This window comes from Phascolarctos cinereus, unplaced genomic scaffold, assembly GCF_003287225.1.
Source record: "Phascolarctos cinereus isolate Bilbo 61053 unplaced genomic scaffold, phaCin_HiC Scaffold_1;HRSCAF=81, whole genome shotgun sequence".
Lineage (NCBI taxonomy): Eukaryota > Metazoa > Chordata > Mammalia > Diprotodontia > Phascolarctidae > Phascolarctos > Phascolarctos cinereus.
Window position 1 is genome coordinate 19,352,123 of NW_027555514.1, and position 26,348 is coordinate 19,378,470.

General features: G+C 43.8%; 1 protein-coding gene across 4 annotated transcripts in view; it reads left to right on the top strand.

Annotated features, from left to right (window-relative positions):
- CREB5 (cAMP responsive element binding protein 5) overlaps positions 1-26,348 on the top strand; it is a 509,250-nt gene that overhangs the window by 464,850 nt on the left and 18,052 nt on the right. For all 4 annotated transcript variants that reach the window (XM_020993294.2, XM_020993292.2, XM_020993293.1 and 1 more), the window contains 2 exons: positions 7,853-8,176; positions 15,944-16,171. In XM_020993294.2, coding sequence (XP_020848953.1) covers positions 7,853-8,176; positions 15,944-16,171 — 552 coding nt within the window. The remainder of the gene's footprint in view (positions 1-7,852; positions 8,177-15,943; positions 16,172-26,348) is intronic.

Genomic DNA, 26,348 nt, shown 5'->3' on the forward strand with positions numbered 1-26,348 from the left:
CACTACTATTACTACTACTGCCACCACCACTATTATTACTACTACTCCTACCACCACTGCTACTATTACTACTACTCCTACCACTACTATTGTTACTACTACTACAACTATTACTACTACTACTACTACTACAACTCTTACTACCACCACCACCACTATTATTACTACTACAATTACTACTATTACTACCACCACCACTACTATTACTACTACAACTACTACTATTACTACCACTACCACTATTATTATGACTAGTACTATTGCTACCACTACTACCACCAGTGCTATTACTACTACCACAACTACTACTAATACAAAGAGCTGAACTTTATCAAGTAATCTTAACATTTGTTTTAAATACATTATCTTTAGTGCCTCACAGTATTTCTCTGAGGTACATAATGCTATTACCCTCACAAGATGAGGAAATTGAGAAAAGAGAGTTTAAGTGACTTGCCCAGAGTCATACAGCTAGTCTCAGAGGCAAGATTTGAAACCAGAGTGTCTACTGACTCCAAACCTCGTGTTCCTTCTGTTACATGCTGCCTGTCACAGCTGATCCAGATAGCATGGATGGCTTTATTGGTTAACTTTAGGAGCTTTTTACCAACTTTCTTTCTGACTTTGCCTAAGTTCATATAACCTAAATCTCTGACCAAATTTGATATTCTCACTTATTCAGCCTGATACCTCGAAGAATCTTGACACTCTGGTTCCAGTATAGAAAAGTAGGGAAAAAATGTTCCAGCTCACGTATCACTGGCATTGCAGAGATTCTTGCCTCCTTCTTTTCTTGGCCTTTGATGAACCAGGGGTCGATGTGTCCTATCCACTGTTTTTCAAAAAAGAACGATTAAACTGAATTTTGTTCCCATTTTTAATGTGTTGGTGGAGCCCACCAAGGATAGTCCTTTGTATTGAGAAAGGGAACACAGACAGAGCTGCAGACAGTCATCCTTTGCCATTACCTCAGCACTGTAGTCAATTCAGAAACAGCCCATTTTGATATAATCATGTTGTTTTTGAAGCCAAAGCTGTTTGCATTTACAACCTTTATAGAAAGAAGTCCAGTAGAAAGACCTGTCACCACCCTCCTCCGGTCCCAATTTCAATTGGTGTTCATGTCTGCATCATAATTCTTCACGGGCTCCATAGTGGCATCCACAGAAACCGGGGTTCCCGGCTCCACAAATATTTCTAATCGGCAAGGACTGTGAAGGGTGGGTCGACACCGCCTGTGGTGGGGTGGGGTCTCTAGCTCTGCTTGTGTCAGAGCTCACACATCCAGAGTCATAAGCCCGAATCTGTGTGTGTGTGTGTGTGTGCACACACACACATACACAGATGCATGTGCACACGTACACTCAGCTCAGTCTTGTAGAACCAAGTTCAGCCCCAAGTTAGAGAGGGACCAGGAGGGGCATGATGGCTGCAGCCGCCCTGGGACAGAATGAGGTAGATAGCTGACTTCTGACCAAGATTCAGATCCAGGGCAGCTGGCCCACCCTCCCATTGGGAACAGTGAACGAGGAGCTTATAAAATACACAGCCTGAATGGAAGTGACCCCATTGACTGAAACCAGCTGCGTGTGAATGTGTGTGTGTGTGTGTGTGTGTGTGTGTGTGTGTGTGTGTGTAAGAGAGAGAGAGAGAGGTCTCGGACTGTCCCTCCTGGTTTGCTATCACAAATAAATGGAAGTGGTCAAAGGGACTCTGGACAGTCACCAAGATCATTTATTCTTGCCTGAAGTTGCACCTCAGTAATGACCAGGGTTTTTATAGCGGAAAAAAAAATGTTTATTTGCTCATTAATTTCCCGCCAGCCTCCCCCCTCCAAGCCCATTTCTTGGCATGGCAGAGAATGTTATTTAAAACAAGACATAGTTTAGCTTCAAAGAGAAAAATCATTCTGAAAAAATACAGCTTGGATTCATTTGCTGGTGATTTATCATTCCTCGAAGTGTGGATTACGAATATGTATATTTGCTGTCTTTAATGATTTAGAGTGTAATTGCTCTCCTTGACCCTGGGACATGGTGGAGCCAGGCAGTGGGCTATGAGAGCCTTCCAGCAGTGCCCTGAGTTGTTTGGGAAGGGACTGGAGGAGGATGGGACTGGAGATTTAGAAGCAGAAAGAACCTCAGGCATCATCGAGGACACTCTTCTCATATTATGGTGGGGAAACTGAGGCTTAGAAAGGAAAAGGGACATGTTCAAGGTCATACAAGTAGTACAGACCCAGGAATCATCCCAGGTCGCCTAACTCTAAGCTCAGGCTTTTCCACTGCTTCACACTGCACCGCCTTCTTCCAAGAATATTAAAAATGGCCCCCGTGAAATTGTCTTGTCCTCACGCCCAAGAATGTTAAAAATGGCCCTTTGTGAAATTATCTAACAAGTGGTCTATTTCAACTTTTTGTTCAATGTGTGATGTGGGCTAACGGCCAGGGGGAAGGAGAAGAGCCAGGAGATCTGGGTGGACAGAACTGGTCACCTGTTAGCCCAGACAGTAGGTGTGTCTGTCTTGCATCACCCAGAGGTTGAAGCCTGCTCTTGGCGTACGCCTCGCCATTTACTACAGGGATTAGGTGGAATCACAGTGATGAAGTTCTTTCAGCATGACTGAGGAATGCAGAGAGCAAAGCTTGGAAGTTATTATTATAATATATTGTCCTGAACCAGGCAAAGAGTTGACGGGGGTGGGGGGGCAGTCAAATAAATTTCACTCAAGAGGGCAAGCTAATTATTGGAGAGATGACAATCTGGGCCATCCGTCACGGTTCATTGGTTTCTAATTAGAAGTGGAAAGGGTTGTCACATATTGCAGTGGTAATATCTTGGTCCATCCCTAAATATCTTTCTGGATTCTGACGTATCCCTCTTCAGGAAGAAGAGTTTTTTTAAGCTTTCAACAGTGCCTGCTGTGTGCCAAGCATTTTGCTAGCCACTGAAGATACAAGTACAGAAAATGTAGGTGCAGCTAGGTGGCTTGATGGATAGACCACTGGGCCTAGAGTCAGGAAGACCTGAATTCAGACACTTATTAGTTGTGTGACCAAGAAGAAGATTTAAAAATAAAACAAAACAAAATCCTACTTTGTATTCTCCTTGCTTCTATTTGACTTTCCTTGCTTTTATTTTTCCAAAATAATGGCCTCCCTGCTTCTAGTCTCTCATGTCTCCAGTCTATAAAGATGCCAACATAATTTTCCTAAAGCCCAAATCTGACCATAATATTCCCCTGGTCAAGAATCTGGCTCCCTATTGCCTCTGAGGAAAAATGTCCCTTTTTGTTAAGGCCTTCATTGCCTGGCTCTGACCTCCCTTCCCAGCCTTTTTTTATATCCCCCATTCCTTCAGGTACTCCCCATTCCCTGAAGCTGGCGATCCATCCCTACCTTGGTAGAAGCTGCTCCCCGTGCCTACAGTGGTGTTAATGGATCTATCAAGCTACATGTGTGGTAGGAAATAAGTCCAGCTCTCCTCTGAGAGGCTGTGCTCAAAGGCCTGAGCTGAAGCAGCTCTGGAAGATGGACCCACACCAGTTCATTTCCATGCAATGCACACAATAAGCACCTGCTGTGTTCTGGACGCTATGCTTGGCGTTGAGCATATAAAGACAAGGAGGAAAAGAATGGGCATGAGCAAAACAAATTAACTTCCATGAGCTTATATTCTATTTTAATACATCAGCAGAAATATAAAAGTGTTGTGGTTTTTAAAAGTCTGGTTAATTGAGAGTTCTGATTAGATGGGGTCTACTTAACTGAAATTTTATTCTAAATATTATTCCAGTGCCTCTTCATGAGCATAGAAATAGCATTGAGGTTGCTCTGGATTCCCAAAGATTGCACCACCAAGGAATAAGCTCTGACAGATCCTGGCAGAAAATGTTTTCAGGATAGTCCCAGGAACAGTCGGAGTATGTGCTCTGACTACCAATCTAGCTAGATCCAAAGCAGCTCATCTCTAATATGGCGGCCAACATGGGATGGATTTGTTGGCCATGGCAACCTGGGAATTCTACACTGGCTAGAAAACTTTGTAACAGAAAACTCCAGTTTTCTTGGAGCTATTCCATCTGCATAATTAGCATTTACTGTATTCTGTGACCAGCTATGAATGCAAATCCACAAAGAGAACTCAAGGTCCTTTAGGAGTAATATTAGGCAATACACAGAATTTTAAGATTTGCAAAGTCCCCTGTGTATCTCATATCAAATGAAGACCTCATTTCATCCTCACCACAACCCTGAGAGTTAGGTGTTATTATTATCCCCATTTTATAGATGGGGATAACTTGTCCAGGGTTACATAGCTAGTAAGTATCTGAGGTAAGAGTTGAACTCAGGCATTCCTGACTTCAAGTTCAGGATTCTATTCCCTAACCCCCTCACCCCCACCCTACCTCCTTGCCTCAGTAAAGACTTTGTGTACCTAGGGCGATCCTACAATGAGACATACTTCTTCATGCATGACCTGTTTCCAAAGGAGAAGCTATTTGATGATGGAGGACCCAGGACATTGTTCTGGTCTGTGAGGATAATGGGTTATTACAATAATAACCATTTTGAGGAATCTGGCCTGGGCCAATCATTGAGTAATTCTTCATGACAGACTTTATTTTTTAATCAAGAGCCATTCAATGTTTCAGATGTGCCTGGGAACTTTCTGGGGCCCAATATTGTTAATGCTTCCCACCCGTTCTAAACAAGACATACCACTTTCTGCATTATTCTACTTTCTTCCTGCTCATTCCCTCCCAAAGTCAAGGAAATCTTTTGTGTGATGCAAAATGGTATTACCATAAGGGCCTCTTCACCTGAACCAATTTGATAACCATTGAAGGGAGGTGAGCTTCTTGCAAGCTATGAATATATCATCATCGTTGTAATAATACTAGCAATTATAATCATTGTTAGCACTTCTATAGTATTTTAAGGTTTACAAAATGCTTTACAAATACTATCTCATTTTATCTTTATGGCAGCCCTGGGGAGCGTATGATTATCCACATTTTATAGATGAGGGGACCGAGGCAGACAGAGGTTAAGTGACTTGCCCAGGGTCACACAGCTAGGAAGTGTCTGAGGCCAGATTGGAGCTCAGGTCTTCCTGACTCTATCCACCCTATCTACTGCACTACTCAGCAGCCTCATTTAAGCTCCCTGATGCTCAGTTTCCTCAGCTGTAAAACAAAGCAGCTGGACTCTCTGGTCTCTAAATGCCTTTCTAGATCTAAATTTATCAGCTGTAATGCCTGTGCTGTTGGATCGTGCTCTTGGGCAAGTCATCCACTAATACTACCACCACCCCCATTCCAAAATTGTTTTGGTTTTTAATTTGTGGTATAATTAATCAATCTGCAGGTATTTATTAACCATGGTGCCGGGCTCACCAGAGATACACGTACAAAGAATGAAACAATCCCTGCTTGCCATGAGCTTAAATTCTAACAGGGGACACAAGTATGTGTGTGTGTGTGTGTGTGTGTGTGTGTGTGTGTGTGTGTGTGTGTGTGTGTGTGTGTATCCCACCTCTGATGCATATTATCATTGTGACCTCGGGCAAGTCAGTTACCATCCCTGGGTCTTGGGTTTCTCATCTGTAAAATGGGGATGGAATGGGGACTAGATTGCATCTCAGGTGTTCTCTCTCTCTCTCTCTCTCTGTCTCTCTGTCTCTGTCTCTGTCTCTGTCTCTCTCTGTCTCTCTGTCTCTCTGTCTCTCTCTGTCTCTCTCTCTGTCTCTGTCTCTGTCTCTGTCTCTCTCTCTCTCTGTCTCTCTCTCTCTCTCTCTCTGTCTCTGTCTCTCTCTCTCTCTGTCTCTCTCTCTCTCTCTGTCTCTGTCTCTGTCTCTCTCTCTCTCTGTCTCTCTCTCTCTCTCTCTCTCTCTCTCTCTCTCTCTCTCTCTTTCCTCTCTCTCTCTCCCTCTCTCCATTTCTCTCTCTCTCCTCCCCACCCTCCTTCCTTCCCTTTCTTGAAGACATTACCTGTTCAGTTCCAGATGACTTCAATAAAGCAAATATCTCAATGAAGCATAACATATGAAATTTTTGGTTTCCCAGTGCCTATGAAAGTTACATATACGTTACACAGTAGTCTATTAAGTGGGCAATAGTAGTATATCTAAAAAAAACATAACGTACATACCTTAATTTAAAATACTTTATTGCTAAAAAAACGCTAACCACCATCTGAGCTTTCAGTGAGTTGTAATCTTTGTGAGGGTAGAGGGTCTTACCTCGAAGTTGATGGCTGCTGACTGATCAGAGTGGTTTTGCTGAAGGCTGGGATGGCTGTGGCAATTTCATAAAATAAATAAACAATGAAGTTTGCCTCATTGATTGACTCTACCTCTCACTTGAACGCTCAGAGGGTTATTAACTGGCCTGATTTCAATATTGTGTCTCAGGGAATAGGGAGCTCAGAGGGGAGGGAAAGAGACATGGGGAGCGATGTTTGGTGGAGCAGTCAGAACACACTGCATTTGGTGACTAAGTTTGCCGTCTTATATGGGTGCTGTTCATGTCACCCTAGAATAATGACAATAGTAACATCAAGGATCTGAGATCCCAGATTGCTGTGACAGATCTAATAATGATGAAAACATTTGAGATATCGTGAGAATCACCAAAATGTGACACAGAGACATAAGGTGAGCACGTGCTGTTAGAAAAATGGTGCCAATTGGGGGCAGCTAGGTGGCACAGTGGATAGAGCACTGGCCCTGAAGTCAGGAAGACCTGAGTGCAAATGCCTCAGACCAAACCCTTGACACTTACTAGCTGTGTGACTGTAGGCAAGTCACTTAACCCCAATTGCCGAAGAAGAAGAAGAAGAAGAAGAAGAAGAAGAAGAAGAAGAAGAAGAAGAAGAAGAAGAAGAAGAAGAAGAAGAAGAAGAAGAAGAAGAAGAAGAAAAGAAAAGAAAAATAGTGCCAGTTGACTTGCTCAACGCAGGGTTGCCACAAACCTTCAATTTGTAAAAAAAACACAATATCTGCAAAGCACAATAAAATTGAAGTATGCAGTTTAGGAGGAGGACACTAGCAGTTGTGGGGGATGAGGGAAGGCTGCATCCTAAAGGAAGAGAAGGATTCTTTCAGGCAGAGGAAAGGAAGGTCTGTATTCTGGACATTGGGGATGGCCAGTGCAAAGGCACAGGGAGAGAAAATGGGCATGAGAGAAGAACAGAGAGAAGGCCAGTGTGTCTGGATCACAGAGTGTGGGAAGGCAAGCAAAGTCCATCAGGGCTGAAAAGGTAGGCTGGGAACAGGTTGTGAAGACCCTTAAAATATAAACTGAGGCTAAAGTGTTGGAATTGATGTCAGAAAGGTCTGAATCCCACTTATGACACTAGCTGGGTAGTCACAAACATCATTTCAGTTCTCCGGGCATTAGGTTCCTCATCTGTAAAATGGGTATGATAACATCTGCGATACCATCCTCAAAGGGTTTCTGTGAAGCTCAAATAAGATAATGAATGTAAAGCCTTGAAGTACTACAAAAATGCCAACTATTATTGTTGTCATCCATTGTCAATATAAGTCATTTTGATTCCCCGTCTCTCACAGTGTTGTATGGATTTTGTATTTCCTTAACTGCATACATGTTTTCTCTACCTCCCTCTTTCCCCCTCCCCTGTTAGAATGTAAGCTTCTTGAGGGAAGGCACTATTTCATTTTTTATGTTATTTCTATCCCCAACACCTAGCTGCTTAGCACAGCGCCTGGCATCCAGAAGGTGTTTACTAAATGCTTATTGAATTAAATAGAACTGAAGTCACATAGACTCACCTGCCCCGATTTCCATTACTGGTCTCAGTTTCCCTCTCTGCTTGCTTTGTTCTAGAGGCTGAAGGCAGCTCTGACTCACCACCCTGCGGCCATGTCCAATGGAAACATGAACAGCATGGGACATATGATGGAAATGATGGGCTCTCGCCAGGACCAGGCACCGCACCATCACCTGCACTCACACCCGCATCAGCACCAGACGCTGCCACCCCATCACCCGTACCCACACCAGCACCAGCATCAGCACCCTGCCCACCACCCTCATCCGCAAGCCCATCACCAGCAGAACCACCCGCATCATCACTCCCACCTCCATGCACACCCGGCACACCACCAGACCTCGCCACACCCTCCCCTGCACACGGGCGGCCAAGCACAGGTAAGTTGAGTGAGACACCCGGAGGGCTCTCCACTTTTCATTAGCAAAGCAGTTGTTAAAGCCAGCAGCAGCAGCTCCCGTCTCCAGCCCCCTCTGGCACTGGCCCATTGAGATAGCTTTCTTGGAGGACGTAGGTACTTCAATCCCATAATTGCATTGTTTCTGGACATTAGCAAGTGGTGAATAATTTTAGATTCAGACCCCAGGGCTGGGGGGCAAATACAGCCACAACTGTCAGAAATCAAGGCTGGCCTCCAATCTGTAACAAAATTCAAATACAAAGAGAAAGAGGGTGCCCCATAAAGAATAGTAAGGGCACCTAGGCAGGGTGGGGCTGTGGAAGGAGCATTAGACTGGAATCAGAGGTTCTGGGTTTGAATTCCAGCTCCACTACCTATGTGACCTCTGTTCACTTCTCAGCCTCAGTTTCCTCACCTGTAAAATTAGCAGACTTCCCTTGTTAACTTTGCCTGCCCCCTCCATTTTGAATCTATGGTCCTATGAGCTGGGTTTGAATCTCAGCTCTGTGACATCTTGCCTATATGACCTTGCACAAGTAACGACCTCTGTGAGCCTCAGTTTCCTCATTTATAAAATGAAAGGGCTGGAATAAATGGCCACTGAGTTCCATTCCAACTCCAAATGGGTGAGTCTATGACTAGGAACCAGAAACTTGGAGAATATGAATTCTGGTTTTACCAGGTGTGCCGGTAACTAGATACCAGCCAACAACTGACTTAATACCTTGGGAGCTTATTTGGGTCACTTGTGAAATTGAAATGAATTATAATGTTGGGAACCAGATATGCTCTGGGTCAAGGGAGAACTCGCTTAGATTTTTCTACCATTTGGGTTTAACATGGGAGAAGGAGGAGAAAGATCCTAGGACTGTAAAGGACCAATTTAAGTGAATTTTTTTCCTCTGTAACCCAAGGGCCTGCCCCCTAGATGATGGCAACAGCCCTGATTCTGGCATAAGAAGATCTGAGTTCAAATCCAACCGCTGACTCCTATTATCGATGTGACCCTGGGCAAGTTAGTTACCATCCCTGGGTCTTCATTTTCTCATTTGTAAAATGGAGATGGACTGGGAGCTAGATTGCATCTGAGGTCACTTCTAGTTCTACATCTGTGATCATAGATGTTCTAGGTCTATATCCTATGTTCCTATAAAGTCCAAAGCCCAGTTGTAGGATGGAAGTAGATAGTAGGGAAGGAAGTCAAAGTTTAGCTTCCCCGTGAGCGGATAATGGGAAAATAAGGAAGACATGAAGTCATCATGGAAAGAGGGAGGGAGCTCTGCATGGTGAGCCATTCTGAACTGTACTCCAGTCCAAATTCCAGAAGCATTGATCAGGTGTCACCTGAATGCCAGGCACTGGGCTAGGGTCTGGGATGTAGCTAGGAACAATTATCTGGTACAGTTAATAGAGCACTGGGCCTAAAGTCAGGAATACCTGAGTTCAAAGCTGGCCTCAGACACTTCCTATCAAGTCACTTAACCTTGTTTGCCTCAGTCTCCTCATCTGTAAAATGATCTGGAGAAGGCAATGGCAAACCACCCAAATGGGGTCACAAAGAATTAGATATGACTGAAAATGACTGAACAACAAAGCACTCTGCCCAGCACAGAGCAACCACTTACAAGTTGTCATTCATGGGTCCATTGATTGATTGAAGCAAGCTCTCAAGGAGCTGACATTTTTCTGGATAATGACATAGAGTGGTTTGACAATGCCTCAGGAAGCATCACCATGAACAAAATACTAGACCCTTTCAATAAAGGGCCCTTTACAAAAATGTGGGACATGGGACCAACTTCATCAAGAGTGGGAGGGGAAGCCAGGTTCTAGGTCAAAGATGGCACCAGATTTCCAGCCCTGGTTCCCAAGTGAAGACTTGAGGCAAGGAGAGTAATAAGAGAATAGCTGAGAAGGCAAGTGTGCATTTATTTATCTCCTCTCTAGATAAAAGAAGAATGTTAGGTTCTTAGCCTTCAGTGGTGAGTTACTCCACAAACAAGTTCAGCAGTCCTTCTCATCTTAAAAGACACTCATTCACTCATTAGCTCATTAGCCATTAGTCAATTGCCTTCCATTTCAGTCTCAAGACAGTAAGTGGCCAATTGTAAATGCAATTAGTTAATTGCCAATCTAATTAGTTGCATGAAGCATTTTTTCCTACTTACATAGTCCCAGAAAGAGTTGAGGTCAGGATCCTGTGAAGATCTGACCAAGAGAACCACTTGGACCACGTCCCTAGATACCACTGGGAAATTTCAGATCATCTCATGGCAACTGATTTCATTGATTTCTGAACCCAAACAGACAGAGGTTGGGGTTCCCCAGGAGTCAAGGGCCTGGATTAGATAAAGCCATAAGATCTCTGAGGGATAGAGAGGAGAGAGCACTGGATCTGGAGGGAGAAGACCCAGGTTCAAATCCCTATTTCTTCAGCGTCTTCCCTGTGTGACACTGGGCACCTCAGATAACCTCTCTGAGCCTCACTTTCTACATATGTGACCTAAAGGGGTTATTCTCAATGACCTTTAAATCTATGATCCCATGAACTGGACTTGGCAATGAGATCCCCAACTCTGATGATTCCTTATCAAAGTCAGGCAATGGTTCTTCCAAATCTTTCCATATCTGTCCCTTTCACTCAGAAGAAAACTTTTCCTTCCATATTTAACATAAGATTGGAGTTACTTGTCCTGAGCTCCCTCTCACCTCTCCTCCATACCTCAGACTCTTTCTGGTATGTCTTTACTTATCCACTCTTCCTTCCCTCCAGTCAATGTCTTAGCCAAGCAACGCTCCTACTTGAATCCCTGGTCCCATTCTTTCTCCTCTCATGCAGTTCTTAGTGTCATTGATTCGAGAACTCTCGAGTCTTCAGCCACTCTCTTCTCCTTCCACTCTGCCTGTGAATGTGTTAAGATTTCTCATCCTACAAAGTAATAAAACCTCTTCTCTTCCCCTCTGACATCCCCCGAAGCTATCATTCTATATCTATTCTCCTTCACTCTTCAGTTTCTAGAAAGAATAGATTACAATCCAAGACCACTCTTCCTTACCTCCCATCTCTTCAACTTCCTATAATTTGACTTCTGTCCTTACCTCCCTGCTGAAACTTCTTTCTCACCAGCAGCCTTGTAAGTGCCCTATCAAGGTGATATTTTCCTCTTTCCTCATTTTTTTTTTTACCATTTGGATTTAATGCTATTAACTACTCCCTCCATTTGGATAATCAGCTCTCCCAAGGCTTCCATGATTTGGTATGACTGTTGTTTCTCAGTATCTGATAGTTCGTCTTTCTTCCTCTGACTATGAAAGATGAGTGTTCCTCAGTAAGGTGTCCTGAACTTTCTTCTTTCTTTTTTCTTATGACTTCAATTATCACCTCTAGGCAGATGACTCCCAATATGATTTGTCATAAGAATCGGGACTATTTGATTTGCATGCCCAGTGCCTAGAAGACAGCCTGGCACATAGTAAATCCTTCCTAAACACTTGTTGATTGATTGAAATCTGTGTATCTACCTCAGTCTCTCCCCCTGAATTACAGTCACATTGTTCCAACTGTCTACAAGATGTCTCTTCCCTAGCAACTCAGGTTCAACATATCCAAAATTAGTCTTGTTATCTCCCCCATAAACATCCCTTTCCTCCCAACTTCCCTTTTTCTATTATTGGCATCACTATCCTCTCTATCCCCCAACCTCAAAATTTCAATGTCAAAATCTTATCTTTCTTCCTTTTCCTTCAATCTTTCTCCATCCTTATCCAATTAAATCCCATAAACATTTAATACACATGGTGACTCCTATGTGGCAGGCACTGTGCTGAGAATTGCAAAGTCATTCTGCTGTAAGCTTCACAATATCTCTTGCAGCAATATCCCTGTACTAACCTCCAGTCTTCCCCTTCTCCATCCTTCATATAACCACTCAAATGATAAGCTTGGGAGGCTGAGGAGCAAGTGGGTGGTGAGAAAATGGAGGCACTTTCTAGAATTTTAACAAGGAAAGCAAGATGAGATACTGAATGATAGCATGAGACGGTGGTAAGGTTGATGGCAGGGATTTGCTTTTAGGATTCAGGAGGCTTCGACTTGCTTCTAGATGGAAGGGAGGGAGCCAGTAGAGAAGGAGATAGTGAAGCTATTAGAGATAAAATAATGGGGCAAGGTCTGGGTGTGGTGCAAAAAAAAAGGTCATAAGTGGGATTAATGACCTCAGAACCTTAAACTTAAATTTAATACTCCTTTCCATTATTTAAACATGTTATTTTAAAATTTATTTTAAAATGTTGAGAAGATATCCATAAGGTTGGGATTGCCAGGGATCCATGATACATATATAAAATATTAGAAATACCTGCCTGAAAATGACCTAATACTTTCAACCTACAAAATAGGACTCAGTGTTTGTCGAGATAAATTAAATTAAACTTTTGTGAAGATTAATTTCATGATTCTGATTTTTAAAAGTTTGAAAAGGATCAAAATCTTAGATAATTCAGTAGCAGAGAGCACAGACTGATGGGAATACAAAGACCTGTCTTGGCTTTGTATTTGTAATCTCTCCTGGCTAAAGGAGAAGGATCTTCAGATTCAGCCTGGAAGCGACCTCTGAGATGCTCTAGTCCAGTCTCCATTCTACAGAGAGTAGTGATTTGCCCAAGGTCACAAGGCTGTGAGGGCAAAGCCCGGATTAGGAGCCGACCCTCTGACATACAGATCTGTTCCTGTAACACTCATACTGGCCATCCCCAAGGCTTGGCTTGTCTGCTTGTCTTCCAGGGCAGCACAGGAGACTTTACAAAAGCAGGAACAAGGGGAGGGCTCCCCCTGTTGAATACCACCTCTCTACTGGCCCTGCCCTAGGTCTGACATTCTAACATAACTCACATCTTCAGCTTAAAGCATTGAGGGGTAGGAGAGGGGGACGGAGGAGGGGGAAGAAGGGGGACTGACCACCTCGAGAGATGAAGGACTGGTGGAAGGTCCTGGAAGGGAGGCCCTGAAAGGCCGATGGAGGGGAACCGAAAATCCACTTTGCCAACCTCACCCTTTTGCTAAGCCTGGTCCCCCGAATATGAATATGAGCTCATGATTTATTTCACACAGGAAAAGGATTTGGATAAAAGCAAAAATAGACGGGCAGTTCAGCATGTTCTCTGCAGAGATGTTTTGCCTTGGAGTGGGTGGTTTGGCTCCGGTGCTAGGCCTCTGAAGTGACAACCACTCAGTCTTTCCCAATAACAGGGCTGGTTACCTCGATGGTCCCTAGAGGGACCAAGGCTTTAGACGGTTCATCTGTTTTCTCACTAATGTGCATTAGGAGGCTAGTGGGTGTTATGAAGTCACCAATAAGTGGCTTTGAGGAACTCTTGTATTATATAAAAGTCAGCTCACACACAGACACAAACACAACCCAGAGACTAATGGCACAGAAATCCACAGAGTCTGATAGAGTTTGGGGTCAAACTGTATCTCCGCCCATCTGCCATCCCTCACGATGTCAACTGATAGCCATTAGGATGACGACTCTAGCCATGCCGATGAGTCCTCATCAGTCAGTCAGTCAGTCAACAAACACATACTAAATGCTGATTCTGTGCCAGGGAATATTGGAGAGGCAGGCTGTTGGGTTCCATTTCTTACACTTTCAGCCAAGTACTCACACAGGCAAAGAGTCTCTAGTAAAACATCTTCATGGAGATTACAGCGGTAAATCCGGGTGACTGAGAAACGAACTTGTTTTTCCTATGAATGAAAAAAAGAGGAGCATGGGGGGAGGGGCCAGGTGTCCAAGCCCACGGGAACAGACCTGAGGGTCTCTCGAGGTGCCGTGTATCTGGGTGGGGAAGGAAGGCAAAGGCAGCAATGGAGGAGATGGCTGGACTTTGAAATGTCCCTGAGCCTTGAGGAGACCTGGTCAAGCACAGTCAGAACAGGCTTGGGAGACACCAGGGACCCAGTGACGCCATGGGCTGTGGCGCATCTGACTCCCTGAGACCGCGAACATCTCACACAAACGGAATCCAGCAGCGCAGCAATGCCCCCTGGCCTTTTGCTGTTGTCACTGTCGAATTCATTTCATTCGATTCTCACAATGAATATATGAGGCAGATGCGTTATTAGCCCATTTTACAAGTGAGAAAACTGAGGATCAGACATGGGAAGGCGCTTTCCCTGAGCCACACAGCTGGAGACGGGATCTGAACCTGTGTCTCTCCCAACTTTGAAGCTCCGGCTCTCTTTTTTCTGCACCCTAATGCTTCTCATTTATTCCCAGATTGTTTTTAGAGACAGTGAACTCCATTCCTCCTGCAGGAAGGTCTTCCAGTCACTGTAGGGTGAAGCTGGGGGCAGAGAATTTATGTAAAGCATTTTGCCAACATTTCAGCAGAGCTTATGGTGCTTTGCAAACCCTGAAACAATATCTAGGTGTTAGGGATGCTAAGTAAGGGGCTCGAAGGCTGGATGGGTGCCAGTGTCTTTCCAGAGACCACCTGCCTCCTTGTGCTCAGACCTGTGAGGCAGTGAAGGCTGTTCCAGACTCATCTTGGGTTCTGTCACTCTGGGATCAATTCTCCAATGTGAGTCTTAGGGAAGCGGCAGACTGACCGCTGCTAGGAGAACTCTTCCAGATGGCCGAGATCTGTCATCAAAGTTCAGGCCACAAACCTGACCTCTCTCTCTCCTTTTTTTTTTTTTACCACATTGTTTATTTGTTTTCCATTTCAACTTAAATGAAACATTTTCAATCACCCCTGTTGGGGGAAAGGCATCAGGGTGGAATTTTCTGAGTGCCTTGGGAGGTTAGAAGGCATCAGAAGAGCATTCCCTAGAGCCTCTACAGTGGTTATAGGACCCTAGATGGAGAGCTGGGAGGAATCTCACAGGCCATCTGCTCTGACCCCCTCATTTTACATAGGAAGAAACTGAGGCCCAGGGAGATGTCGTGATTTCCCCAAAAAGTCATACACCTAAGGAAGCATCAGAGGCAAAATTCGAACCCAAGTCCTCTGACTCCGGAGACAGTATTTTCCCCCTGAAGTCAGATCTGGCAAAGTCACTGAATTGCCACCATTCTCCTATCTTTCCTCTCCCCCACAAAAAAAAAAAGTTTACCCAGTCCTTTTCTGTGTGTGTGTCTTTTGTCTCCCTCACTCACATGTTACCTCCTCAGGAGCAAGGAATGTTTCCTATCTGTAGGTGTCTAGCACAGAGCCCAGCATACAGTGGGTGCTTAATTAATGCTGATTGAGTGAGTGATTGGTTACCAGGAAATCTGTCAGCTATTTGGTAAAGATAGGAGAACAGACTCAGGTGATGAGTTCAAAAGAATGATGCCATTTCCGTTCAAGACCACAAACATTTGTTAAAGGCCTGCTCTGGGCCAGAATCTCAGAAGCTGTGCATATGAAGACCAAAATGAAAATAGATTCCACCTTCAAGTAGCTTACATTTTGCCGGAGGAGAATAAGGTGTAAGTGAATATGAAATGTATGTGGAGTAAACGCAAAGTGGTTGGGGAAGAGGAGCAGGAGCAATGAGGGAAATTGGGCAGCATTTGGTCTGAGCCTTGAATGGGGCCAGAGATCCCGAGGTTGCCACTTGTATTTTAGTCTGTTTTCTCAAACTCCCGGAAGAGATCGTTTGATCAACTGAGGCATCAGACCCCTGTCCCCTGCCTCTGCTCCCCAGCTCGGGCTCGGTTGCTCATCCTTCTCCCTTCCCTTCTCCAACCCTGGGCAGGTTTCACCAGCGACACAGCAGATGCAGCCCACCCAGACGATACAGCCGCCCCAGCCAGCTGGGGGGCGTCGGCGAAGGGTGGTGGACGAGGACCCAGACGAGAGGCGGAGGAAGTTTCTGGAAAGGAACCGGGCTGCTGCCACCCGCTGTAGACAGAAGAGGAAGGTCTGGGTGATGTCATTGGAAAAAAAAGCGGAAGAACTCACCCAGACAAACATGCAGCTTCAGGTGCGGGCCCCTGGCTCTCCTGCCGCCATACAAAGGCCCTGTGTACACTGGGCACCGGGGAACCCACAGGCACTGGTTGACCTAAGCACAAATATGGCACATTGGGACGCCAGCAAAAACATAGGTGCCATCTCTGAGGTCTTTAATCCGTAGCTGCTCCCCTCGACTCCTTTCCAGGGAGTCATTGAAGTGGGATCTGGCAAAATCAGAGGGCGCGTGCCGTTTTCGCCTCTTGCCAGATGTACTGGCAGATGTCTTATTCAGATAGGAGAGCAGATCTAGATGATGCTTTAAAAAAGATAACCAATTCAATTCAATAAATATTAAGTGCCTACTATTTGTAAACTATACTATGCTAGGCACTGGGAATAGAAAGGCAAGGAATATAAATAGTCCTTGCTTTCGGGGAGCTTACATTCTACAGGGAAGAAACAATAGATAGGCAGAGATATATATATATATATATATAGATATAGATATAGATATAGATATAGATATAGATATAGATATAGATATAGATATAGATATAGATATAGATATAGATATAGATATGCAGATATATATCTCTCTCTATATATATCTTATATATCTTATATATATATACACGCACACATGCATAGTATATGTATATATCATTCACACTATGTAAGAACTGTAGTTAATACAAACTAATTTGAGGAGGGAGAAATATTATCACTTGTGAGAAGGGGAGCTTCAGAAAAGACTCCTACAGAACGTGGCCTCAGTCTGACAGAAAGAAACCACATGGTTTCAGATCGATTCACCAGTCAAACACTGGGATGAGATCACAGGCAGGATTGAGTCACTGGTACTTGTTTGGGATTTTCTTCCCCCCCACCTTTTGCTTACAGTGAATAGTCACAGTTTTTCTTTGGTTAAAATGGGGATTGCCAAAGGAAACGGACTGATGTGATTTCAAATGATTTTGAGCTGGGAGGGCTCTTACACATGCCCTTATCTCATACCCAAGTTGGAGATAGAAGGAAATGAGAACCTAGAGAGAGGAGTCTATTTGCCCAAGGTCACAAAGGGAGAAAATGTTAAAGGCAGGAATTCTTTTCTTCTGCTTGGCCCCTCCCCTAGACAGCAGAAGTAGGAGCAAAGTAAGACGATAAAGAAGGCCAGGCTTACTGGCCAGTAAAAAGAAGCTTCCTCATGCAGGGAGCTGGGCAGGAAGCAGGGACATCCCCTCTCATGTGAGGTCTTCAGGCAAAGTCAGGATGACCATTGACTGGTGATTCCTGTACAGAACGCTTAGACTCCACCATCTTGGGAGTTGTCTTTCACGAGATCATCAAATCCTTGAACCTCAGAGTTGGGAGGGATCTCAGAGCCCATTGAGGCCAACCCATACAATTTAGAGGTTCTATGCTTCTGTGAACTCAGGGCTTCTGTATTTTGATACCCCACCCCAACCCAGGTCAAATCTCAGTCTATCTTCATATTTTTTTCTTTCTTGATTTTTTTTTTACATGTGCCTTTCGTGGGAACCACTTTACAAAAAAAGAAAGAAAGAAAGAAAGAAAGAAAGAAAGAAAGAAAGAAAGAAAGAAAGAAAGAAAGAAAGAAAGAAGGTCCCCAGAAGAGTGATGGGAAAGGTGGAAAATATGGGGAAGAGAGCATGAGGGCACCCCACATCACTCCAGCAGGCTTCGTGATGTGCGTGAACTTAGATCAAGGCAATTAGGCTAGCATAAATAGACCAGTTTTTATGTGGAATACATCTACAAGATGAGAAGTCACATCATCTCTCTAGGTCTCAGATTCTTCATCTATTAAATGAAAAACTTATTGAGTTTCCACTAATATGAGTCCTCACAGATTTTTCTAGGGCATGAATGTCATGTGAGACAATGTGGTATAGTAGCTAGAGGGCTGACCTTGAAATTAGGAAGAGCTGGGTTCAAATCCCAACTCTGGCACCCATCAGTGTGACCCCAAACTAACTACTTTGGTGCTGTAGGCAGCCTCCCATACTCTGTGTTACCATTTGCATTGGTAGGAGATTGTGTATCAGGAGATGCCCAAAAGGACCAAGTTATAGGTTACTGACAAAAGTATTGCATGGTCCAGAGTGTCAGAATTGACATCCAAAGACCTGGGTTCACATCCTGACTATGCCACTTGGCAGCTGGTTGAGGCTGGGTAAGTTACTTTATCTCTCCAGGCATCAGCTTCCTCATTTGTGAAAGGAGGGGGTTTTCTTAAAGGCCCCTTCTAGCTCTAAATACTATGATCTTACATTGCAGAGAGTAGCCAAACTACATTGGTGAAGGAGATTTCCATACCTGAAATTCCTCAGAGCAAAATGCCATGAACTTATCCCCCCAAAGCATCAAACTGGCAGGAAAGGGAAGGAGAGATGTGAAAAGAGGGAAAGGGAGAAAAGCTCTGTTGATTTCTAAATATACTTGTTACTTGACACTAGTGTATTAGTATGCATTTTTAGCCAGCATATACATCTAATATGTCCTTCATTTGACCCAGTTCACTAATTTAAAAAATTTTTAGAGCCAAACCAGTGAAGGAAAGGAGTGCTAGGACTCCAGTCCCCCAAGGTGGAAAAACATTAAAGTACACACAAACATCCCCTCTTGTTAAATAAGACATCTACAACACACACACACACACACACACACACACACATACATACACACACACGAGTAAATACTAAGTTCTTTGTCTTCCCCCCTGTTAGTCTAATGGGAGTGGGAATCACACCCCGCCAATGTGGCCCATCTTGCTTAGTATTTAGCCTTGAGATATATTGTTCTGAATGGTAGAGATGCCATCCGTCCTGGTACCTCTCTGTGACCCTTTCCCTCTCACTGGACCTTTGTAAGAAGCAAAGGTGTCTCTCTCTGGAGACCAGCCCTGAGATCCAAATGTTAAATAAACCAAAGGGGAAGGTGCTAAGCAAACAAACTCCAGCCAGCCTGGGGAGCCAAGGTCTAGATGGCCTCCTGCCACTGGAGAGTTGTTTTCCAACCAAGAACCTCCTGGTCAGGTCGGGGCATTCACCATCTGCAGCTGGAACAACCCGTCCTAAGTAAATAAGATGGCATCCTAGGCCCTACTATCCATTACCCTCCTAGAGCAGGTCCCCGGTGGTCTGGAGGCCCCAGATCCCTGGATGCTATACCCAGGTGTTAGAGTTGGGGGAGCTTCTGAGGTGATGGGCTTCACCTGCTTCCTCCCAACCCACATTGTACCAGTGAGAAAATCTATATTTCTAGAGGCACTTCTCCTGGGTCACACAGTTAGTAGCAAAGCAATCATAGTGAGATCACATTTCTGTAGCACTTAGCCAGACCTGGTCTGACTGTGACTGTGACTTAGTCACAGACTGACTAGCTGTGTGATCTTGGGCCAGTCACTTCACTCTGTTTACCTCAGTTTCCTCATCTGTAAAATGAGCTGCAGAAGGAAATGGCAAATCACTCCAATATCTTTGAAAAAAAAAAAAAGAAAACCCAACCCAAGTGGGTCGCAGAGAGTTGGACATGACTGAAAACCACTGAACTGAATGAAAAGTACTTATATGTATTATCTCATCTAATCCTCACCAAAAATGAAACAAAACAAAAACAAAAACCCAGCAACGACAAAAGCCCCTTGTGAGGTAGGTATTTTTATTTTTCCCATTTTGCAGATGAGGAAACTGAAGCTGAGAGTACTTAGGTGACCTGCTCAGGGTCACATGGCTAATAAGTATCTGAAGCAGGATTCAAATGCAGATCTTTCTGACTCTCAAGTCCAACCCTCCATCCATTATACCAAACAAGGGTAGTAGAAAGATGTGGTAGAAAGAGGCTGAATTTGGAGTCAGGGGACCTGGAATCAAATCCCAGCTCTGTCACTTCTTGCCTTACTCCCTGTACGACCATGAACCCTTACCCACTCTCAACCTCGGTTTCCCCAACTGTAAAATGGCAGGCTTAGCCTGGATTCTCTCTAAGATTCCCTTCTGCTCTAAGTGTATGAACAGAAGCCACTTTCACTACTCTGGGCCTCAGTTTCCTCAATCATAAAATGAAGAGATTGTGATTAGATCCACCTCAAAGGTCCCCTCCAGGTCTAAATCTGGGAGTGTATGATAAGTCAGTCATGCTCCTCCTGGGCCTATGTTTCCTTATCTAAAAGTGAGGGGTGGGGGCCTTTGACTGGATGACCTCTAAGAAACTCGCTCTAAATCTGTAACTTAGATGAAGGTTTCCCGACTCCCCATTCTATACACTCTGCATTCCTTTTTCCCTTTTTCAGCAAGCCCCAGCCTTGCAGATGAAAGAAGGAAGCCTTTTCCCCCCCTCTTTTGTCTCAGAGATTAATTGACATTACCTCAAGATTTATCAAAGGTCAATGTGATTCTCAGTGGATCTCTAGATTTAGGGATAATGGGATCATCTGGCCACTCATAACAATAATTGACTTTTTTAAAAAAATCTAAATGCAAAGACATGTGGTACAAGGAGATGCTGAAATTTTAGACACAACAAGAGCCCAGATTTGGGATTTGGCAAAAGCACCAGCCAGATGGGAGCCATTGCCTGACAAATTGAAGGTCCCCTGATTCTGAATATGCCCAACTCGCCCTCAGCTAATCAACAAAAACATGTCTACGTTCTGCAGCTCATTGTCGTAATTAAATTTTTGGCACAAAATTTTGCTCACTCCCAAGAACACTTCGGCTGGGTCCCTTCACAAATGACATCAGAAAATCCCCCAATTGCTGGCCCCACCATTAGAAGTGTGTTTGACTGTCGCCTCGTGAACCTTGTAGTTAAATCTATGTTTCTCCATGGGCATGCACCTCCACACTGGGGCTGCCTTCTGGGCTGAATCGATGTGTCCAGAGACCCTCTACCCTTCCAAGGAGCATAGGCAAATGATTACCAGCTTCAGAATAGCAATCCCAAATGGTTTCAAAAGCCTATAGTGAAAGGGCTCCTATTAGCAGGAGATTCTATCAGTGCTAGCCATTAACTTTGTTCATGAATATAATTGGAATCCTAGGCTCATTGATTCAGAACCTTCCTGTTCTACAGATGAGAAAACTGAGGCTCAACAAGGTGAGGTGATTCATCCAGAGCCACATAGGCAGCCTTGCCTTATGAGGTGTCCCAGTCCCAGCCATGATTACTCACAACCTTCTCTATTTCATAATATGTTTCATAATAATAGTGGGAGAGCGGGGTTCAAACTCAGCTCTTTCCCATTCAAAGCCACTGCAACCTTGCTCAAGACACCTTTGTAAATATTTGGCTAATCTTATATACTTTCACAGGTGGACATAGGGATAGAGAGAGTGTTTTTGAGCGCAATTCATGAAATAAGAGAAGTCTGACTAAGAAAGGCCCTCCCACACACACTGTTGCTGTTGTTGAGTCATTTTTAGGTGTGTTCCACTCTCCACAGTCCCATTTTGGGGTGTTCTTGGCAAAGACAGTGCCCAAGTTTTCTGTCTCCTGCTCTTAACTCCAGGGCAGGTTCCTACTTTCAACCATGTTGACCATTGGTTGTCAAAAAAGCAATTGCTGATTTTTTAGCATCTCCTCTTTGACCCCAATTTCCTCACCTATTAAATGGAAATGGATGGAAGAAGTGATCTAGATGGAGGACATGGTCACTTCCGATCCTAGTTCTTTGACATTGTGACTTCTAAAATTCATATGTAAGAAAACCACGTGAGTTTCATTGTTTAATGACCATAATGAATCAAAGTAAAAAAAACATTAAGTGCCTACAGTGTGCCAGGAGTTGTGTTAGGTGTCAGCACACAAAGACAAAAACAAGACAGAAGGCTTTATTCACAAAAACAATCAGAGACCAAATTTATAAGCCAAAATAGACCTTAGAGATTATGTAGTTCAGTGGTGATCAGTAAAGATCTGTTAATATTAATTATTAGTTTAATCAGTTAATATTTAAATTGTTATTAAAAGCCTCCTGTATGCTAGGTACAGTGGATACAAAAATAAAAAAGAAAGTCATAGGATCATACATTTAGGACTAGAAGGATAGTTAGATGCTATTGAGTCCGACCCCCTCATTTAAATATGAGGAAACTGAGGCATAGAGGGGCTGAATGACTTCCTCATTCAGGCTTAGGCTCCAAAGTGTGACTTGTCCCCAGCTCTTCCTGTGTCCAAGAGTCCTGTCCACTATGTGATCTCCTTACCCTCAAAGAGATTACATTGTTTCAGGGAAAGAAAAACAAAACAAAGTATGTATATCGCTAAGTATATTCAAATGCATTCAAAAGAAATACAAGGTAATTTGGTGGGAGAGACATTGGAGGTAGGGAGAGCCTTGCCAGTCCAATGGACAAGGATTTCTTGAGCAGCTCTTGTGTGCGTTGGGGGTGCAGATAAAATGGGGAGGCAGCCCCTTCCCTCGAGGCATCAGACAGGACAGGATTGACCAGTCACGCAATGAGTTAGGGGAAGAGAGAGGACCAGAAGTCAGGTTTCCTGATCCTCTGTGTACTATAATAATGATAATAATGGGATGTTTCTATGGTACATTAAGTTTACAAAATACTTTATATCCTGGAACTAGATTTGGAGTCACAAAGACTTGAGTTCAGATCCTACCTACTGGCTATGTGACCTGGTGGAGTGACTTTTTTGTGTCTTTATTGCCTCACTTGCATCATTCCCAGTGTCCAGTCTGTGATTTTATACTCTTGTATGAGAAGGAACTACAGTCCCTGTGAGCCCCATTCCATAAGTGAAGAAACTTGGATGAGAGTAGGTAAGGAGGATCTCCTGCCTTGCCAGCCTGTGCTCCATCCCCTCTACCAGGCTTCCTGTGACTATAGATTGCCCCATGCATTTCTTTTCTCAGCCATGGACATCGGATCTTCCTTACCTCCTGCCCCCTTGAAGAGTTAGGTGTGTAGGTGTGACATGCTAGTGATCCTCCTCTACTGGGGATATTATCTGGCAGCCAGCGTTTAACTGTGAAATAAAACATGTGTGTGAACAGATGTGCATCTCCACGAGGACATGATGCTAACTTGTCAGGGCATCAGTTGGTTCCCTGAATTTTGTCCTTGATTCACCTCTTTGGGTCTCAGTTTCCTGGTTTGTAGCATGAGAGCTGACAGGCTCGTTTATTAGGTGCTTTGGGATCAGCACATGGAAACACTCCGCAAGTGTACCACGTTTCAGATAAGACTTTGGTGCTGGGCCAGGAGAGCACATAATGTTGTTCATTGAGGTGATTTGGCTGCTTGTAGCAACTCTCAAGGAAGTGAAAATCTTACTGTAAAATGGGTCAGGGTGTGCCAAAGGAGGGAGCCAGCCAGCTCCAAAATGCAGCCTAAACAACGGAATTCAGAGCTGTTTACTTAAGGAAGAGGCAATCAACAATTCTGAGTGAACATTGAACAGAAAGGGTGTGACTCAGGACGGGCTGGAAGAATAAATGGAAATGAATTCCAACACTCCTAAACCATCAGAGAGGGCAGAATGTGCTCGCTTTCTCTCTCTCTCTCTCTCTCTCTCTCTCTCTCTCTCTCTCTCTCTCTCTCTCTCTCTCTCTCTCTCTCTCTCTCTCTCCCTCCCTCCCCCCTTTCCTTCTTCCTCTTCTCACCTCCTCTCTCTTTCTTCCTCTTTCTACCCTTCTCATCCCTCCTCTTCTTCCCTCTCTCCAGTGGGGGAAAGCAGGAATTCTAGTTTATAGACTTGGTGAATGTTGGTTCCCAGATCAAGTCATGTAAACAGGTCACCAGGTAAGTACCTGAAGAGATAGAAGAAAGGCCACTTGTCCATAGTAAACCTGGCCAATTACTGTTGATCGCACACTAAAGACTAGGGGAGCATTTGGCCTTTTCTTAAGAATTATCTTCTATTATCTGAATCTATAAGCTTCTAATTAGAGTCTGAATATCTGTTTTTTGTGATTTTTGACAAACTTAATTACTTTATGGCTTCTACAAAGTATGTGGTGGGTGTTGCTATCGAGAGCATAGATTTGGAGCTGCTAAAGCTCATGCATTTACATCTGGAAAGATTCCATTTTATTGACCAGGAAATTGAAGCCCAGAAAAGATAACTGATTTGTCCCAAGTCACTTAACAGGAAGGAAGTGTCAAAGTCAGGACTCAAACCCAGGCAAGCCCCTGACTCCAAAGCCTTGGCATCTTCCCCAGCCCCTAGTCTGCCTCTCATCTTTTCTTTATCCTTGATAACTTATTAAGAACATTTTGTGTGACCAAGAATCATATCAGATCTAAGTCTGGTCTGAAAAGTGAGTTTCTCTAGGGCTCATAAAAGATAAGGCAGACTTCCTAGGGAGAGAAAGAGTTAAAGTAGAGAAAGGAACCGTGCTCTCCAAGACAAAAAGAAATCTTCACGTACGTGAAATTGGCTTTTCCCAAATTTCACTAAAATTGTTAAATGTCAGTTTAAGAGCAGTGGGCTTGGTGGGACATTCTTCAATCATCCCTATTTTGGGTCAACCCAACCTCCTTTTGTGAGCTGCTTCCAATCAGAAGAACAATTTCCATATGTAATCAGATGATTTTTTTTCATTGTTGAATAGTTATTTTGGGTATCCAGTTGTTAACTTTGAAAGCTTTTGAGGAAGAAGTGTAATGTATAAGTATAATGTTAGAAGTTTCATTGATTGGCATATTGGAGTAGTTAACATCAGAGAATGTAATCAATTTTTTTTTGCTGATAACATTGGAAAAAGACTTTTTTAAAAAGATAAGCATAAAAATGAAATATATCTTTAGAGATCAAAATAAGCCTATTTTATTAGTGAGATAAGTGGCTGGAGAGCCAAGTTCCTATTGGAAGTCAGTCAGTCAATAAGCATTTATGGAGCATCTACTGTGTACAGGCACTATGCTAAGCCATGGGGATACAAAAAGAGGCAATGTAGAGAGAATGCAGTGACCACCATATTAAAACTCATGCTCTGGGCCAGGTGGGGTATGGCACACCTAGAATTCCTGCTACTAGGGAGGCAGATGCTGGTGGATTGATCGAGCTCAGGAATTGTGAGTTGTAATAAGACTAAAAGTCAATCAGATGTCTTCATTAAGTCTGGTACCAATATGAAGCCTGTGGGGAATTGGATAGGGGTGGAGAGAGCTACCAGGCTGCATGAGGAGAGAGAGGCTGGCCCCGATCAGACTTGGAAAAGGTCAAAGCCTCCATGCCCATTGGCAGTGGGAGCCAGCCTGTGAATGGCTGCCTCACTTCCAGCCTAAGCTAGATAGGGATACCCAGTCTCAAAAACACAAACCAACCCAAAATAACCAAAATAAACCCATGCTTTGTGGGTATTATTTTCAGGAGGAAAATTGTTCAGGTTCATGTGGGCCATTGTTTTTGGCAAATTGTGAATGGACATTAGCCAACGATAAGGCAATCATTTGTCATGATTGTAAGGTGGAATTATCCAAAATATTGTCCAGTTTGAAGTTAATTTTTATCAAGTGGAAGCACCTTGGTTCAGCCCTCAGTTACCATTGCCTGTTTCTAAGGCACTGAGGATGCCAACAAATCTTTTAAAAAGTGAAGAACATGCTTTTCCTTTATGGGTCACCATTTAAGCTCAATTCACGCAGGGCATAGTGAGAGTTGAAGTAATTTATTTGAGTAAATCAGGCAGAAAACATCCCAATCAATCAACAGGCATTTGTTAAGTACCTACTATGTGCCAGCCATTAGGCACACCACGATCATTATTTTGAGGGAAATGGGACACGTAGGGCGCAGTTCGGGTCAACCTCCTGCATTTGATTCATAGCATTAAATCTTTCCTCTCCCTTTGCCTTGATATGCTGGCCTGAAGGCTCCAGTAGGTAGGCTGGGATTCGCCCTGAGCAGCCTCAGTCTGCCTACTAATTGGAGATCATACCGATGGTGACATTCCTTCATGTTTCTTGCTTCAGACTTGGAGATCTGATGGTGAATTAATGAGGCGACTTCTCCACTGCACTTGTCAGTTTGAAGGCCACCAACCAAGGCACATCACTCATCCAAATTCTGTTCTCTGCCCTCCCATTCACCTCTTCAGTCATTGACTCCAATCGGGGCATGTAGAGCCAGTGGAGTAAAGGCAAATTAGTGATGATGCCCAGTGAGCCTCTGTCTGGAGAGTGTGGAGGCCTCATTGTAGTTCTCCTTGTCTGATGAAA